This window comes from Solanum pennellii, chromosome 11 (genome assembly GCF_001406875.1).
Source record: "Solanum pennellii chromosome 11, SPENNV200".
Taxonomy (NCBI): domain Eukaryota; kingdom Viridiplantae; phylum Streptophyta; class Magnoliopsida; order Solanales; family Solanaceae; genus Solanum; species Solanum pennellii.
Genome location: NC_028647.1, coordinates 65,233,781 through 65,249,559, shown reverse-complemented (window position 1 = coordinate 65,249,559; position 15,779 = coordinate 65,233,781). Strand labels below are relative to the sequence as shown.

At 33.6% G+C, this 15,779-nt stretch overlaps 3 protein-coding genes across 3 annotated transcripts; all 3 read left to right on the top strand.

Moving 5' to 3' along the window:
- Positions 1 to 3,301: 3,301 nt before the first annotated feature.
- LOC107003302 (dr1-associated corepressor) lies at positions 3,302 to 7,937 on the top strand. Its single transcript, XM_015201610.2, has 6 exons — positions 3,302 to 3,521; positions 6,018 to 6,090; positions 6,238 to 6,331; positions 6,414 to 6,524; positions 6,622 to 6,679; positions 7,128 to 7,937. Exons 1-6 carry the CDS (start codon positions 3,489 to 3,491, stop codon positions 7,662 to 7,664), a joined length of 906 nt encoding a protein of 301 aa, XP_015057096.1. The 5' UTR covers positions 3,302 to 3,488; the 3' UTR covers positions 7,665 to 7,937.
- A 1,377-nt stretch (positions 7,938 to 9,314) lies between these two features.
- LOC107004290 (wall-associated receptor kinase 3-like) lies at positions 9,315 to 11,973 on the top strand. Its single transcript, XM_015202519.2, has 3 exons — positions 9,315 to 10,312; positions 10,485 to 10,649; positions 10,736 to 11,973. Exons 1-3 carry the CDS (start codon positions 9,406 to 9,408, stop codon positions 11,959 to 11,961), a joined length of 2,298 nt encoding a protein of 765 aa, XP_015058005.1. The 5' UTR covers positions 9,315 to 9,405; the 3' UTR covers positions 11,962 to 11,973.
- Positions 11,974 to 12,335: 362 nt separating this feature from the next.
- LOC107004747 (feruloyl CoA ortho-hydroxylase 2-like) lies at positions 12,336 to 14,595 on the top strand. The gene is made up of 2 exons (XM_015203082.2): positions 12,336 to 13,275; positions 13,907 to 14,595. The coding sequence occupies exons 1-2, from the start codon at positions 12,776 to 12,778 to the stop codon at positions 14,475 to 14,477; spliced, it is 1,071 nt and encodes a 356-aa protein (XP_015058568.1). The 5' UTR covers positions 12,336 to 12,775; the 3' UTR covers positions 14,478 to 14,595.
- Positions 14,596 to 15,779: the final 1,184 nt, after the last annotated feature.

Here is a 15,779-nt window from a genome sequence, read left to right as displayed (position 1 = left end):
TGCATTTAGGGGCCAACTTCTAGAAATTACGAGACTTTCTTGGTTTTTCATGTTTGTTAGCCTATGGATAATGGCGTCAGTGAGTTTTTTCCTGAAAAAACTTTATGAGGAACTCTATAATAAGTTATCGAAGTATTACGTGAAGTCTCGTTTATGAGGCATGCTTTTGCATTTAGGGGCAACCTTTTAGGAATTACGCGTCTTTCATAGTTTACCGTTTGTGTTAGTCCATTGATATTGGTGCTTTATGGCGCCTGGAAGATTTTTCTGGAAAACTCTATGAAAATCTTCGTGGAGAGTTGAGGGAGCATTAGAGCCTCACCTTTTAAGGCATATTTTTGCACTTAGATGCCAAATTTTTAAAATTATACGACTTTTTAAATTAAAATAGATATTGCCGCCTAAATTTTTTTTTGAAAAAATTTTATGAAAATTTTCGTAATGAGTTGGGGAAGCATACGCAAAATCTCACATTTCTTAAGGGATTTTGAATTTAGGGACCAACTTTTAAAAATTATGTGGCTTTCTTGATTTTGTGTGTGTGGTAGTCCATGGATATATGCGTCTTATGGCGCCCAAAAGCTTTTCTGGAAGAACATTATGTAAGACCTTTGTGATGAGTTGAGGAAAGTGTTACGTATAGTCTCACCGTTTTTTAAGGCATCTTTTTGCATTTGGGGCCAACTTCTAGGAATTAGGTGATGTTTTGATTTTTCGTCTATGATAACCTATGAATGTTGGTGCCTTATGGAGCCAAATGTTTTTTCTGAAAAAACTTTATGAGGACCTTCGTAATGAGTTGAAAGTATTACATGTGGTCTCTCTATTTTAAGGCATATTTTTGCATTTAGGGACAACTTATATAAATTACGTGATTTTTATGATTTAGTCGTGTGTGTTAACCCATGGACATTGACGACTTATGGCGCCCAAAATGTTTTATCTGAAAAAAAATTATAAGGATCTCTGTAATGAGTTAGGGATGCATTGCATATATTCTTACTATTTAAGGCATATTTTCACATTTATGGGATAACTTTAAGAAATCATGCAACTTTCTTGTTTTTCCGTGTGTGTTAGCCCATAGATATTGACAACTTACGACATCAAAAGTTTTTTTTCTTGAAAAAACTTGATGAGAATCATCTCCATGATGAGTTAATGGAGCTTTATGTATACTCTCACCATTTTTTTAAGATATGTTTTTGCATTTAGCGGCTAACTTTTAAGGACTACACGATTTTTTTTATTTTTTCGTGTGTTGGCCCATTAATTTTAACGATTTATGACGCTCGTAAGATTTTCTGAAAAATAATAAGAGGACCTCCATAATGAATTCGGGAAACATTACATATAGTCTCACAATTTTTTAAGATATATATTTGCATTTCGGGACCAACATTTTATGTGGCTTTATTGATTTTTCATGTGTATATCATGGATATTGACGTCTTATGGTGCCTAGAAGTTTTTTCTGAAAAAACTTAATGATGATCACCTTAATGAGTTTGGAAGTATTACATATAATCTCACTATTTTTTAAGACATGTTTTTTTCATTTAGAGGCCAAAATTTAGAAATTACGCGACTTTCTTGATATTTCGTATGTGTTAGTTCATGAATATTGACATTTTTATGGTACTTGAGAAGACTCTATGAGGACCTTCGTAATGAAAAGCTCTTTGAGAACCTCCATAGGCTCCAAACTTTTAATGAGCTAAACATAGAGATGTTAAAATGAGTTGATTTAACTCGAACGGTCTAGAGCGTTAAATGAGTTAGGATAGGTTGTCCTTTTTAATTAAAAGACCTATAAAATAGCAGTTCAACCTAGCCCTAAGCGGGCCACAAACTAGGATAGGTTAGTCCTTCAACCAAACAATGAACAACATTGATGTCTTACAATGAGTATCTAAAAGTATCGAATATTGATGTCTGATGAACACGACATCAATGTATACAAAAATTCATTTATAAATTACACACTTCAATGATATTTATAAAATTACATAATAGCCAAGATATGTATCATAAGATTCATTCAAGCAAAAAATACATGATCACTTTTTTTTATAAACAAGATAACAAAGGAGAAATGTAAAATTAGGTATAGAAACAAAAATGGACTTGATTTTAGTGGGCTAATGGTCCTAAAATGTTTCCACTTGATTTCATATTTTTAAACATTTATCGATAAAATCTTTACAAATAAAACACTACTAAAATATATATAAATAGAGCAAGAGACAATAATCACATACTTTTAAGGTAAATTACAATTTGTCCCTTATAAGTTTATTGTTACAAAAATTCTCAAACTGATACAATAATATAAGCGATGATACATTAATCATTAAGTAACATACATTACATTTTATATGTGATACACTAATTTGATGTACATTTTATACATGATACATTAATCTGATGCGCGAGATACATTAATTTGATGCATTAGATACGTTAATCTGATGCGCGATATACATTAATTTGATGCGTGAGATACATTTATTTGATGCGTAAAAATGAGGAATTTTGGAAATTTGTAAAACTAAGAGAATAATGGTAATAACAGAATTTAAAGGTGTGATTTTTATCATGTATCCTAAATAAAATATTTTAACATTCATAGCCCATTGACTGGCCTTAAAGGCTTGTGAGTTGGGCCTACGAGGCTAGCAGGTCAAATAGACCGGGCTAAAAAGCCTCGTTTCAAAAAAATTAAGTCCAACTCAACTTAAATCAAAGATTAGGTTTGATCGACTGAACGGGTCAAACTCATTTTAGTCCGACTTTAATAAATTGAATATGAAGAAAAATTAAAAAAAAAAAAGAAAAGATACATACTATTCAATCAATTCGCTGATAAATTTTTTGATCAAATATTAAGTATCATGAATTTAAATTTAATCGAATCCACGAGCGATGGATCTTTCGACACATCAAAGTAAACAATGGATCTAGTAAAAACCGGCCATAAAAATACCCTGGAGACCAGTCAAACACCATTTTTATTTATTAAAAAATCAAAAATAAAATTAAAAAAACCACAAAACGACAAAAAGAAAGGTGATAATTATTCCATACATCGCATGTTTACTTACACCTCTTTCCTTGCACCAATCATTGCAAATTAAGTGTCAGTCTATCACACGTGGAAGAATATTATTGGTTAATAACTTAGATGCTCCGAGAATAACGAATCCCGCTAAGAATTTATTTTTTTTAATTTTTATTTTAATATTATATTTTTTTCCGAAGAAGACGTAAGGATTTTGAGAATTTTTCTGAGTCTGGGTATTTTTTTTAAATATTTTTTTGGTTTTGAATTTTTGGGTTCTTGGGAAAATCATAAGTTTTTTTTTGTGTGTATATATATATATAGATATATATAGGAAGATACACGGGTTATAGGTGAAAAAGGGGCAAAAAAGAGTTTGATAAATCTAGGGTTTGAGTAATTTGGGGTTTTTGATTTGTTGGAAGCTATGAGGAAGAGGCTGGATACCAGATTTCCTGCTGTAAGTTTCACTTTCCCCTTTCTATTCACTTTTTGAATTTGGGTTTTTGATGTTTTAGTGTATGTATTCGTCTGTTGGGTGTTCTTGATTTTCTATGTTGTATATGGGGTTTTTTTATCCCTTTTTTGGTTGTTGAATTGAAAAAAAGTGACTGGGGTTTTTTATCCCTTTTTTGTGGTATAAAGCTTTGAGCTTTGATGATTTGGTGGTAAGTTATAAGGCTATTGAATGAGTAGAACTGTTAAATTTGTAAGGTTAAATGTATGAATGGGGTTTTCTTTTCCCTGGGGTGTTCCTGGTTTTGGTTAAAAATATAGGTTTTTAGGTGTTCTTGTAGATTTCAAAGTTTGGAGCTTTTAGTTCTGTTTTTGTGGGAATAAAGATTTGAGCTTTGATGTTTTGGTGATAGTTATAATGCTAATGAATGAATAGAATAATCGAATTCTTAAGTTTCAAGGTATGGCTGGGTTTGGATGTCTACTATTTATTTGTTGCTTGTAAGTTTGAAACTTTGGATCTTTTTAGATTGTAAGAGTTTTTTTGTGGGGTGGTGGTGGTGGATAAAGCTTTGAGCTTTGATGTCTTGGTGATAAGTTATAAAAGCAATTGAATGAATGTCTAATTTGTAAGGTTCTAGTATAGCTGAGTTTGTGTGTCAACTATTCAGTATTCATTGTAGAGTGAAAAGGTGTAGATTGAATATGATTTCTTTGTTTGGCTCTTGGGAGTTGCCTTGTTCTCATTTTAGTTATTTATTTTTGTGGGAATGAAGCTGTGAGCTTTGATGTTTGGGTGGTAGTTATAAGGCTATTGAATGAATAAAATGGTCAAATTTTGTAAGGTTCAAGGTATACTTATTTTATTATTGGTTGAAAAGGTGGAGCTTGAGTATGACTTCTTGTTTGGATCCTGGGAGTTGCCTTGTTTTCATGTTAATGTGTATTTGCTTAGTTTGGTTGGATGTTAAAATAGGTTGAGTACTAGATGAGGTGCCTCACTAAAGAAAGAAAAAAGTGTGTTTGGATATCTACCATTTTATTGTTGGTTGAAAAGGTGGAGCTCGAGTATGACTTCTTGGTTGGCTCGTAGGAGTTGCCTTGTTTTCATGTTACTCTGTGTATTTGCTTAGTTTGGTTTGGATATTAAAAAGGTTAAGGTTGAGTACTAGATGAGGTGTCTGACAAATGAAAGCAGAAAGAAGAAAAGAGAACTCACGTTTTCTTGTTTCTTGGAGTTGAGGTACACTAAGTATGGATTTTTTTCTCTTGAAATCCAGCGGTTAGGTCTTAATAGTAGACGAAGAAATCTGATCTTGCCTAAGCTGTCAGTCCTATGTGGTATGTTTTGAACATATAATAAGTTGTTTGTGATAGTTACTGGACCATATCTTTGCCCGCAATTTTTTAACCTTCTATTTATTTGTAGAGAGCAAAAACATTTCTTTGAAGTTGCAAAAAGTAGTATTCTTTTCTGGGGAGAGGTAAGTAACAACAATAACAATAACAATAACAAAAACAAACCCAGTGCAATCCCACAAGTTGAGTTTAGGGAAGGTATATTGTATGCAGACCTTTCCCCCTATCTTTGAGAAGGTAGAGAGTCAATTTGGGGAAAAGTAAGTACAAATTGTAAAATTAGTTCTACCCTAGACAGAGCAAGAACATATTGTAAAAGTAGTTCTATGACTAGCATTCACATAGGCAGTTGATTTAAATAGCTTTGTTCCATGGAGAAAGTCTGATGTTTTGATTTAATTTTTAAAGCAAGTTTCTAATTAAGGGTGCTTGTAAAGAGTTGAACTTGCCTGGTTGGAGAGGGTATTTGTTAAGTTGGTATGCGTGAATTTAGAACTGGTAGTTGCGACAACATACTTAGCGTAGTCCCACAAGTTGAGTCCGTGAGGGTGGTGTGTATGTAACCTTACTTTTACCTTGTAAAGCATATCAAAATCAGAACGAAAAGGACATATAGTAGTGAAGAACGATGCCAAAAATAATGAGACAAAGCCAATAGCAATAATCCAAAAACAAATAATACGATAACTGAACATTGGAAACAACAAGTAATAATAAAATCGAAAAACAAGATTGTAGGAGAGTGATGTTAATAATAGTGATATGGGAAACTAGACAGTGCTTGACCTCTCCCCAATACTAAAATACAAATTTAATTGAGGGAAATGGGCGTGCATGCAACAAATGTGTATTTGACGTTTTTTTGTGGATTGCCTCTAATTTAGTGCGGTCTGCTAGTCTGTATATTTCATGGTTTAACAGTATGTCATACTGATGTTTGTTTCAAGGTAAGAATTATGGTGATTGGAATTTGAAATTTAGATCTTGACATTGCTTTTAGAAGTTATGTATGTTAACATCTGGACGGAAATGAAATTGCTTAGTCTCATTGACTATTGTTACATGAAGTTATCGTCTCCGTTGATTAAGTTGCTGAATCGAAGATTTTAACTGTTCTAATACCATTGTCATTTGTTTGCAGGCTCGGATTAAAAAGATTATGCAAGCTGATGAGGATGTGGGGAAGATTGCGATGGCTGTTCCTCTTTTAGTCTGTAAGTCCTTTATTTCAATGAATTTCTTTTTGCATGTGGTTCAACTGATTTAAGATCTGTTTACCTGTATTCATTCCCTTGCTTCTTGGTATCTTTGTGTGGTTCATTTCGTTTATCCTAACTCGTGTTTGTCAACGTTATATTCAGCAAAAGCTCTTGAACTCTTTCTGCAAGATCTTTGTGACCGTACATATGAGATCACCCTCAAGAAAGGAGCAAAAACAATGAATTCTTTCCATTTGTAAGTTTAATTTACTGTTATGATATTACACGTAGTATTAGTTGTCTGCTAATCAGCTAACTTGGTTCCGCTTACTTCACAGGAAACATTGTATTCAGAGCTTTAATGTGTTTGATTTCCTGAAGGATGTAGTGAGCCGGGTTCCTGATCTAGGCGGGTCAGATGCTGGTGCTGAATCGGCCACCAAAAGGAGGTTAGAATATTGTACTTACTGTGATTTTTTTTCTTGCCTGTGATGGTTTCGTGGCAGTGAATTTGTATCATTAACGACCGACTGTTTGCTGATTCAGGAAAGTTGCTGAAGAAGATGATCATGACAGTGATGATGATACCAAAAGGAATCATGCGGTATGGAGATTATTCCTTTTTGATTATGTTTGGTTTAAACTTGATTAAAATTTCAGAAATAGGGATAGGTTGAGGCATAATTACTAAACGTAGCGGTACTTTGGATAATTACCAAATGCAGAGAGTGTTTGTGAAATTCACTCTGTATCAGTGATATAACATAAGATATGGAACGAATTGTTGTATCTGATAAAGAGCAAAATATTGTATCACCCATACAAAGCTTATTTCAGAAACTATTGTATCACTGATACAGATCATAATTCATAACTGTTGCATCACTGATACCAGGGCATGTTTGATTTATTTTTTTTGAACTCTCGCTGTGTTTGATAATAGTGTATTAGTTTGTTACAAACTGTTTACATCCAAACGTTGTATGTAATCTGATTTCTTCTATGTATTTGTGCTTCCTGTATAATAGTGCCTTTTTTTGTTGAAATCACAGAATGAGACTGCAAACAACAGTGGTACTGGAAGGGGACGAGGTAGGGGTAGGGGTAGAGGCCGTGGAAGAGGTGCACGAGCAGTAGAGAAAGGTGACTACCATGCTCACAGTGAGAAACTTGAAGATCCTGCTGCTGATGTTTCATATCAAAAGGATGATGAGAACCAAAAACAAAATGATGAAAGAATGGTAGACTATGTAGCAGAATCAGCAGTAGATTCAAAGAACATTTCAGCTGCTAAATGCTCCCCAGAAGTCGTCGCCCCTGCTAGAAACTTCGATCTCAACATAGACTTAAACGAGAGTGTGGAGTCCACACCAATGCCATCTGAAGTCCCTTTATCATCAACAGCAATACCAACAGCAACACCAGCACCAGCACCAGCACCAGCGCCAGCGCCTGATGAATTGAAGCATGAGGAAATACCTGGATGGTCCCTGTCCGAGATGGAAAAGATGGCTATCGATCCAATTCAATTGGCCAACTTAAACCAAGGGTTAGACGAGGAAGAGGAAGATTATGACGAAGAAGGATAGGTATCGTTATTCTAATGTGTTTAGAGCAGTTACAACTCACATACAAGTAGACAGGCTTGTGCTTCTAGTCTTTTTTTTAGGAATTTTAGTTCAAATGTAAAAGGAAAAAGAGCATCATTGTGAATGAAGCTCAGGTTTTTATTTTAGTTGTGACTTAGGTACCTGTATTTATAGTCTTGTGTATTGTTCATCAACAAACATCTTAGGAAAAACATGTACAATTTCTAACTTCTAATTCAGAAATATATATTCTAGGTTGGAGGTTACATTAGCACCTTGTTTGAATGGTAATTACTATTGTCAGTTTAAATACTATGTTTGATCGATAATTACATTTTATTATATCGTATCGTTCAAAATCCATTATTAGGTAGACGAAAAGTTTCATTTTGTGCAACGATTTATTTGTGGTGTTAACATGTCGTTACCTTTATATTTTCTTCTCATTTTGTCTTTTTACTTGTCATTTAATAATTTTATTGTTATTTATCATACCTTTTTATAGTATCTTTACGTTGTGGACTTTGCTCTTCTTGTTGATTTATTATTCAAATTGTTGAGCTGTGACATTATGTAATACAGAGAATGAACAATCTATCCATATTTGTATTTATTTAAACAAAATACAATAATACAAGGCGTGTCAGAATTTGCTAATTTACATTCTTAGACATATCTCTTATTAAAAACTTGGATACTCTTTATTGACTAAGCTTTGTGCGTGTTCTCAAGCGTCTGTTTTGTAAAATGTTAATCACATAATTATATTATCTCTTTTAATTATACGTATCAACTTCAAACAGAACTAGTATGACGTTTTATGACTTATTCTGGCTAATGCATATAAAATAAATGAGATGCTTCCTATATTTCAAGTGGTTAACTTATTAGAAGCATCATTTGTTTCGTTATCTGAATATTAAAGTTTTATATTAAGATTTGAATATTAATTTTATTATTTTATTTTTTCAACGTCTGAATGGACAAACATGTTTTTATTTAATAATTAATACTGAATATATGGCCACCAAATATCTCACCCAATTTAATCAAAATATTTGAATATATAGCAACTAAATATTATTTAGTAATAAAACAATATATTTTTAATAATTGATACTGAACACCAAATGAAAAACAAATGTCATATTTTATAATAACTTTGTTTTATTTGCAATGACCATGATAGTGATCATATAACAACCAAAATATTAGTCCAAAGTTTGACTTTACTTGAATACAAGTATTATATTATTGCCACTAAATCCTTTATTTGTTATAGCGTCGCTCTTGTATCTGTTCTATCTTTGGTGGATAGAGTTACCTGATATTTGTTGCTGATGAAAGGTGACAAATATCTCGTAAAATTAGTTGAGGTGTGTGAAAGCTTACATGAACACTACGATCGTCGAATTTTGTTTTAGAAACTTCCAACAAGGGAAGTATGAGGACTATTAGTATGAAAGTATCAAATATAGTTGAATGGTTCAACTATGTATACTAGGTAAAAGTTTGAGCATTTCTAAAACACTTTCAAATTTGACCAAAAAACAAATATTGATGACTTATTCCATTTTCTTAACTAGTGAATTCCCTCTCTATAAATACTGAAACTTTGTGCATTAACCAATATCTAAGTTCTTTGTTTGATTGAAACTTGTCTGTCGTTTCTTGAAATCTCTCTTCTGATTCAAAATCGTTGTGTAACGTGTAACGTGTATCGTGCTGTTTCAATCAAAAAATGCTTCTTAACATGGCTTTACTCCACTTGATGATACTAATATGTAGCTTGTTGTCAGTTTCGTCGTTACAATTCACAGCAAAATCAATTGCTAATGCTACTACTATAACCAAACCTGGCTGTGATAGCAAATGTGGGAGCTTAACTGTTCCATTTCCTTTTGGTATTGGTAACGGAACAGGCTGCTCGATTGATCCTTCGTTTGATATCACTTGTAACGTTTCGTTCAATCCTCCAAAGGCTTTTGTTTCTGGCAAAGATATTGAAGTGGTTGATATCCTAGATGATCATATACTTGTTAAGAACAACGTTGGGAGTAGGTGTTATGATCAAGCAGGGGCGTTAATCAATGATGACTCGATAAACTTTAGCTTGGGATCGACATCTTTCTCCTTCTCTGATCTCAATAGTTTGATGGTAGTTGGCTGCGATGACTTAGCTCTCATTCTCGGCTATGAAGGGAGGAACTTTACTAGTGGATGCATTTCACTATGCTCGAAAAAAGAGGATATAATTGATGGATATTGCTCGGGGATCGGATGTTGCCAGACTTCAATCCCAACAGGTTTGAAGAGTTTTGTGAGTCTAACAAGGAGTTTGAATAACCATACAAATGTGTCTTCTTTTAACCCTTGTGGCTACGCGTTTCTTGGTGAGCCTGATAAGTTCATTTTCAAGAGCTCGGATTTGTCAAATTCGACTTTCAGGAACAAGGTTATAGAGGAAGTACCTGTGGTGATTGATTGGGTTATTGGCAATGATAGTTGCACTGTTGCTAAGAAATCAGCAGATTATGCTTGTGGAGAAAATAGTGTTTGTGTAGATTCTAAGACAGGCCTCGGAGGTTATCGTTGCAGCTGTAAACCGGGATACCAGGGGAACCCTTATATCAGTCCAGGTTGCATAGGTAAGACTCAATTCATGAGTTGAACTTTTTGTGTTCGAGTTTGAAATTGTTGCTTTAGTAAGGTTTCAGCCAAAGTTACTGTGTTCGAATGATGTTATATGTGTTGGTTTACTGTGTTCGAGGGTCTATCAGAAACAACGTCTTTACCATCTGATGTTTGATTAATTGACAGATATAAATGAATGCGAGAACGAGAATCCTTGTGATGGGATATGCAATAACTTTCCTGGAGGCTACAGCTGCACTTGTCCACATGGTCAGATTGGTGATGGAAAAAAGGACGGCCACGGTTGCATCCCTAAGAACTCTAAGTCACCTATCCTTCAACTCTCACTCGGTACGTCTACTTTGTGTCCAGTCAAACACCTTCACGTAAAATGAAAACGGTTAAGAGTATATACTAAAGTTGAACTTTCATTGCAGGTTTGTGCTTTGGCTTTCTGGCTTTGGTCATCAGTGCAACTTGGATATACTTAGGCATCAAAAGAAGACGACTCATACGACTCAGGGAAACGTTTTTTCAGAAGAATGGTGGATTGATGCTAACGCAGAAACTCCGATCAAATGAAGGTGGTATGCAGTATGCAGCTAAGATCTTTACAGCAGCAGAACTCGAAAAATCAACCAACAACTATGCTGAGGATCGTATCCTAGGCCGAGGTGGTTATGGTACCGTTTACAAAGGTGTCCTTCCGGACAAACGTGTAGTTGCTATTAAAAAGTCGAGAACAATGGACGTCAGCCAAATAGAATTGTTCATCAATGAAGTGATCATTCTCTCTGAAGTCAATCATCGAAACGTGGTGAAACTCTTGGGGTGTTGTTTGGAGTCTGAAGTACCTCTCCTAGTGTATGAATACATTTCAAAAGGTACACTCTATTACCATATTCATGATGGTGGAGATCAAACGCGTTGGTTTTCATGGGAAAATCGATTAAGAATAGCATCTGAAGCTGCTGGTGCACTCACGTATCTTCATTCTGCAGCTTCTACACCTGTAATTCATCGAGATGTGAAGTCTACAAACATTCTACTCGATGAGAATTACACAGCGAAAATATCAGATTTCGGGGCTTCTAGATTAGTGTCATTGGATCAAACTCAAGTGACTACATTGGTTCAAGGAACTTTAGGTTACTTAGATCCCGAATACTTCCACACAAGTCAATTAACTGAAAAGAGCGATGTTTATAGTTTTGGTGTGGTTCTTGCAGAGCTCTTAACAGGGCGAATGCCACTAGATACTACAGCATCCGAAAAAGAGAGAAATCTAGCTGCATTTTTCGTTAGGTCTATTAAGGAAAATCGATTGTTTCAAGTACTTGAGACACGTGTGCTACGAGAAGGAAGTTTTGAGCAATGTCAAGGTGTTGCTGAGCTCGCGAAGAGATGTCTAAGGTTAACGAGTGAAGAAAGGCCTACGATGAAAGAAGTAGCGATGGAGCTAGAAGGACTAAGGAAGTTCACAAAACATCCATGGTGTAAAACTCAACAATGTCAAGATGAGGAGAGTATTGGACTAATAACAGAACAAACACTGGACCTTTACGCGATCAATATGAACACGAACTTCATGTCTAACGGAGAATTCTCTGGACAACAGAGCTTGGATAGTCGTATGATGTTACAAATTCATAGTCCCCGGTGATCGATTACTTGTGTAAAGCCTGCATTTTTGTGTTCTAACTTGTATGTTGCAGAATGTAGTGTTTCCTTTTAACTAAATGTGTCAAAATTCATTCATGAAAATATGATCCGTCTAATCCGTCCATGTTTGAACTAGTCATTGGTTCGTTTATTTACTAGCTCAACTCATTTCAACGCGTTAAAAAAACTGTGCCGATATGTTGCAGAATATGAATTTATAGCTATAAAAGTTATACTATTAAAAGTAAATAGAAACTTAAAATTTTACTATTTTTATTGATAATTTTTATGTATATACAATATATAAATTTCATCATTCATAACAACTGACAAGAAATATGTAGATGTTACTCTACAAACCACAATTCATCCATATATTTTATGATAAAATTTGAAATATTAAATAAAAAAATCAATTCAAGAATTTTTTGTTTAGGTCATCAATATATCATCTACATACCCCACCCCCACTCTCTTCAAATAATTGAAGGAATGATTTTTTTTAAATCATTTGATACGTGTTATTTATATTGAGTTTAAACTTGCGTTAAAAAAGTCTTACATTGAGAAGTAAAACAATCTCTAATGAAAATAATACTGTATCTAGAGAAATCTAAATTCGAGAAATTTGATTAAAAATTTAAGATGTTCTATCACTTTACCATGATCCCTCGTTACCAGATGAAGGAATGATTCAATCTTCCATTATTTCATAGCCCCCCCCCCTCTTCTTCCCTCTCCCCTATATACACACCATTAAAACAACCTCAAATTTCTATTTTCCACTAGTACACACATATCAAGATTCAACACAAATGTCTTCATCGAAATTTGAACCAAATGATGACATACTTGATTTTGTAATCAAGAAAGCAAATGGACTAAAAGGTCTAGTAGACACAAACCTTGAAGTTATACCAAATCAATGCATTCAACCAAAAGAACAAAGACTAGACAAATCTCAAATTGATAATCAAGAATCAATTCCCACAATTGATTTATCAAATTTTGATGATTTAAGTGTTGAAAAATCGATTCAAGAAGCAGCAAGCAAGTGGGGTTTCTTTCAAATCATCAATCATGGCATCCCAATCGAAGTTCTTGATGATTTAAAGAAAGCAGGACACAAGTTCTTTGAATTGCCAGCTGAAGAAAAAGTTAAGTATAGTACAGAAAGCTATAGCGCTGGTGAATCTGTGTTGATGTTTTGGAGTGCTATTGGTGAGAAAGATGAGAAAGTCTTGGAGTGGAGGGATACTATAAGACATGGATGTAATCCACAAAATGATAGCAATCTTTGGCCTTCTCAAACAAGGTAGTTTTTTTTGGAGTTTTCTATATACTGTGTAATTTATTGGTCACGGGTTTTTAAGTATTACTTTTGGGAGTTTCATGTCTTTGAGTATAAGGTGTTTGCGTTTCTGAACTATCACTAAATGCTTATCAAAACACATTTCAAGATTAACTAGATCTAAGTGTTTGAATTCCATAGACAAAAGGTGCATCACAACTTTATTGTCCATAAATTTGATCCAAATGAAAAAGTAATTTTGAGGTGTGTTTCGATAATCAGTTGATGATAGTCCACTTAGGAATGGAAAAACACGAAGATGTGACACTTTTGATGTACTTTTTATCATTATCTCGAGATTTTATAAAGGTTCTTATAACTTAAATCAACATTACATTGCATATGTAGGAGAAAAGTTATCTTTTTTACAATTACATATCTAGTATAATCTCACAAGTAGAGTATGGAGAGGTTAGGATATACATATATTTTACCTCTTTCTTCGCGGGGTGAAAAAATTATTTTCAGTACTCTCGAAATACTCTTAGTGAAATTTATGACTTTAACATTAAATATTGGACATTATTATTCTTGACCTTGCCATTAAATTCTGAACGCTCTTAACAAAATTCATGACTTTGTCACTGATTTATAGGAACCAAGTCTTGGAGTATAAAAAGTGGGCTACACCACTTGCTAAAAAATTGCTTGAGGTGTTATTGAAGGGTCTCAATGTCAATGAAATTGATGAATCATTAGAACCTCTCTTGATGGGAACTAAGGCTATCAACATAAACTACTATCCACCATGCCCAAATCCAAGTATCGCCATTGGTATTCGTCGACACTGCGATGTGTCCTGCATCACTCTGCTCCTCCAGGACGACACAGGAGGCCTATATGTCCGAGGGACTAAAGGCGATAACTGGATCCACGTAAGTCCTATCAAAGGTGCCTTAGCGGTTAACATAGGTAACTCATTGCAAATCATGAGCAACGATCGATACAAAAGTATCGAGCATTGTGTATCAGTTGATTCTAGCAGGGGTCGAATATCTGTACCGCTATTTTTTAATCCCAGTCCTGACAGTGTCATCGGTCCATTCCCACAAATAGTAAAAGATGGAGAAAAACTGTACAAACATGTTTTGTACTCTGATTATTGGGATCATTACTTCAGTAAGAGGCCTTCTGGTAAAGCATCACTAGATTTTGCTAAAATTTGACGTTTTAATCTACAAATTTCTTGTTATTTAAATCTTATTATATTTTCAAATTTGTTATTATGTAATGACAAATAGTGTATGTTTACATAATATTCGAGTTGGTATAATTATGTCGTTATCTTATTTTGTTCTAATCATTTAAAAATCTTGTTTTACTTTTTATTTGACGTTTGTTCACATCTCCAAAAAATAAATCAATTTTAGCAAATAAAATTCACATCAATCCACTCCGTATCCCACCAACTCCGCATAACCTAAAATCCACCCCATCCCGCATAGCCTTAAATCTATCCCGCTCCATTATCATCGATAAATAATATCGACAAAAATCAAACCAAATAGAATCCAAATTGTCATTGTAGAGCTGTAAGGAATAGAAATACATGTGCCACTACCTGACAACATAAGGTGATAAATTGTTGAATGACAAATTTACCCTCCTATTAAATTCCAAATCTATCCTCTTGATTATACATAAATGAAGATGAAAAACTAAAACACTAAATAAAAAATCAATTCAAGAATTTTATTTAGGCTGTTAATATGTCATTCATATACCCTCCACACCTACTCCCTTGAAATAATAGAATAAATAAATAATTTTAATTATTCTAATGAATTTATAAAAAATTATATAAATACACGTACAACACATGAGTTCAATACAGGGGTAAAACATTATTGCAAAATGCCAATACTAGTTATACCCTACCTCGGGATTAGTGCCTCAAACTTTAATGTCAAGGTGGGGTGGGGTGTTTGGGAAAGCAGTGGTGAAGTCAAAATTTTTAATAAGGGAATTCAAAATTCGTAAAAATAGACACACTAAGTAGTCGAAAGAGGTTCGATATTTATTATATATACATACGATAATATTTTAATCACGTATAAATAATATATTTTCTTATCGAAAAAAATTCGGATAAATCCTTTATATCAAGGTGGCTCTGCCCCGGAGAGGGAGGGGACAGAACAATTATAATGTTTTCAAAATATCAAAGAGAAGAAATGATAAAGCAAGATTTTTAATATAATAATTGAAGCCTATAATTAAAGGAAAAAAATAAACAGTAATCACTTTTTCATAATTTGATTTGAATTATTCAATATTTAACTGATAATTGTTATGAATATTATAATATACAAATTAAATTTCATCATTCATGCATATGGACATTAAGAAGCCACCTCACCAATTTCCAAATAACTATTGTAGGATGATGATGTTTGATAAAACATAAAACAAAAAAAAATTGAATACTAAATAAAAAATCAATTTAAGAATTATTAGAAGGAATGATT

What these genes read in the sequence shown, in the direction of transcription:
- LOC107004747 (XM_015203082.2), top strand. Translation starts at nt 12,776, where the DNA reads ATGTCTTCATCGAAATTTGAACCAAATGATGACATACTTGATTTTGTA. An exon ending in CTTTGGCCTTCTCAAACAAG is followed by an intron (nt 13,276 to 13,906) that starts GTAGTTTTTTTT and finishes ACTGATTTATAG; the next exon opens with GAACCAAGTCTTGGAGTATA.
- LOC107003302 (XM_015201610.2), top strand. Translation starts at nt 3,489, where the DNA reads ATGAGGAAGAGGCTGGATACCAGATTTCCTGCT. An exon ending in TGGATACCAGATTTCCTGCT is followed by an intron (nt 3,522 to 6,017) that starts GTAAGTTTCACT and finishes ATTTGTTTGCAG; the next exon opens with GCTCGGATTAAAAAGATTAT. An exon ending in GAATCGGCCACCAAAAGGAG is followed by an intron (nt 6,525 to 6,621) that starts GTTAGAATATTG and finishes TTGCTGATTCAG; the next exon opens with GAAAGTTGCTGAAGAAGATG.
- LOC107004290 (XM_015202519.2), top strand. Translation starts at nt 9,406, where the DNA reads ATGCTTCTTAACATGGCTTTACTCCACTTGATGATACTAATATGTAGC. An exon ending in TATCAGTCCAGGTTGCATAG is followed by an intron (nt 10,313 to 10,484) that starts GTAAGACTCAAT and finishes ATTAATTGACAG; the next exon opens with ATATAAATGAATGCGAGAAC. An exon ending in TATCCTTCAACTCTCACTCG is followed by an intron (nt 10,650 to 10,735) that starts GTACGTCTACTT and finishes CTTTCATTGCAG; the next exon opens with GTTTGTGCTTTGGCTTTCTG.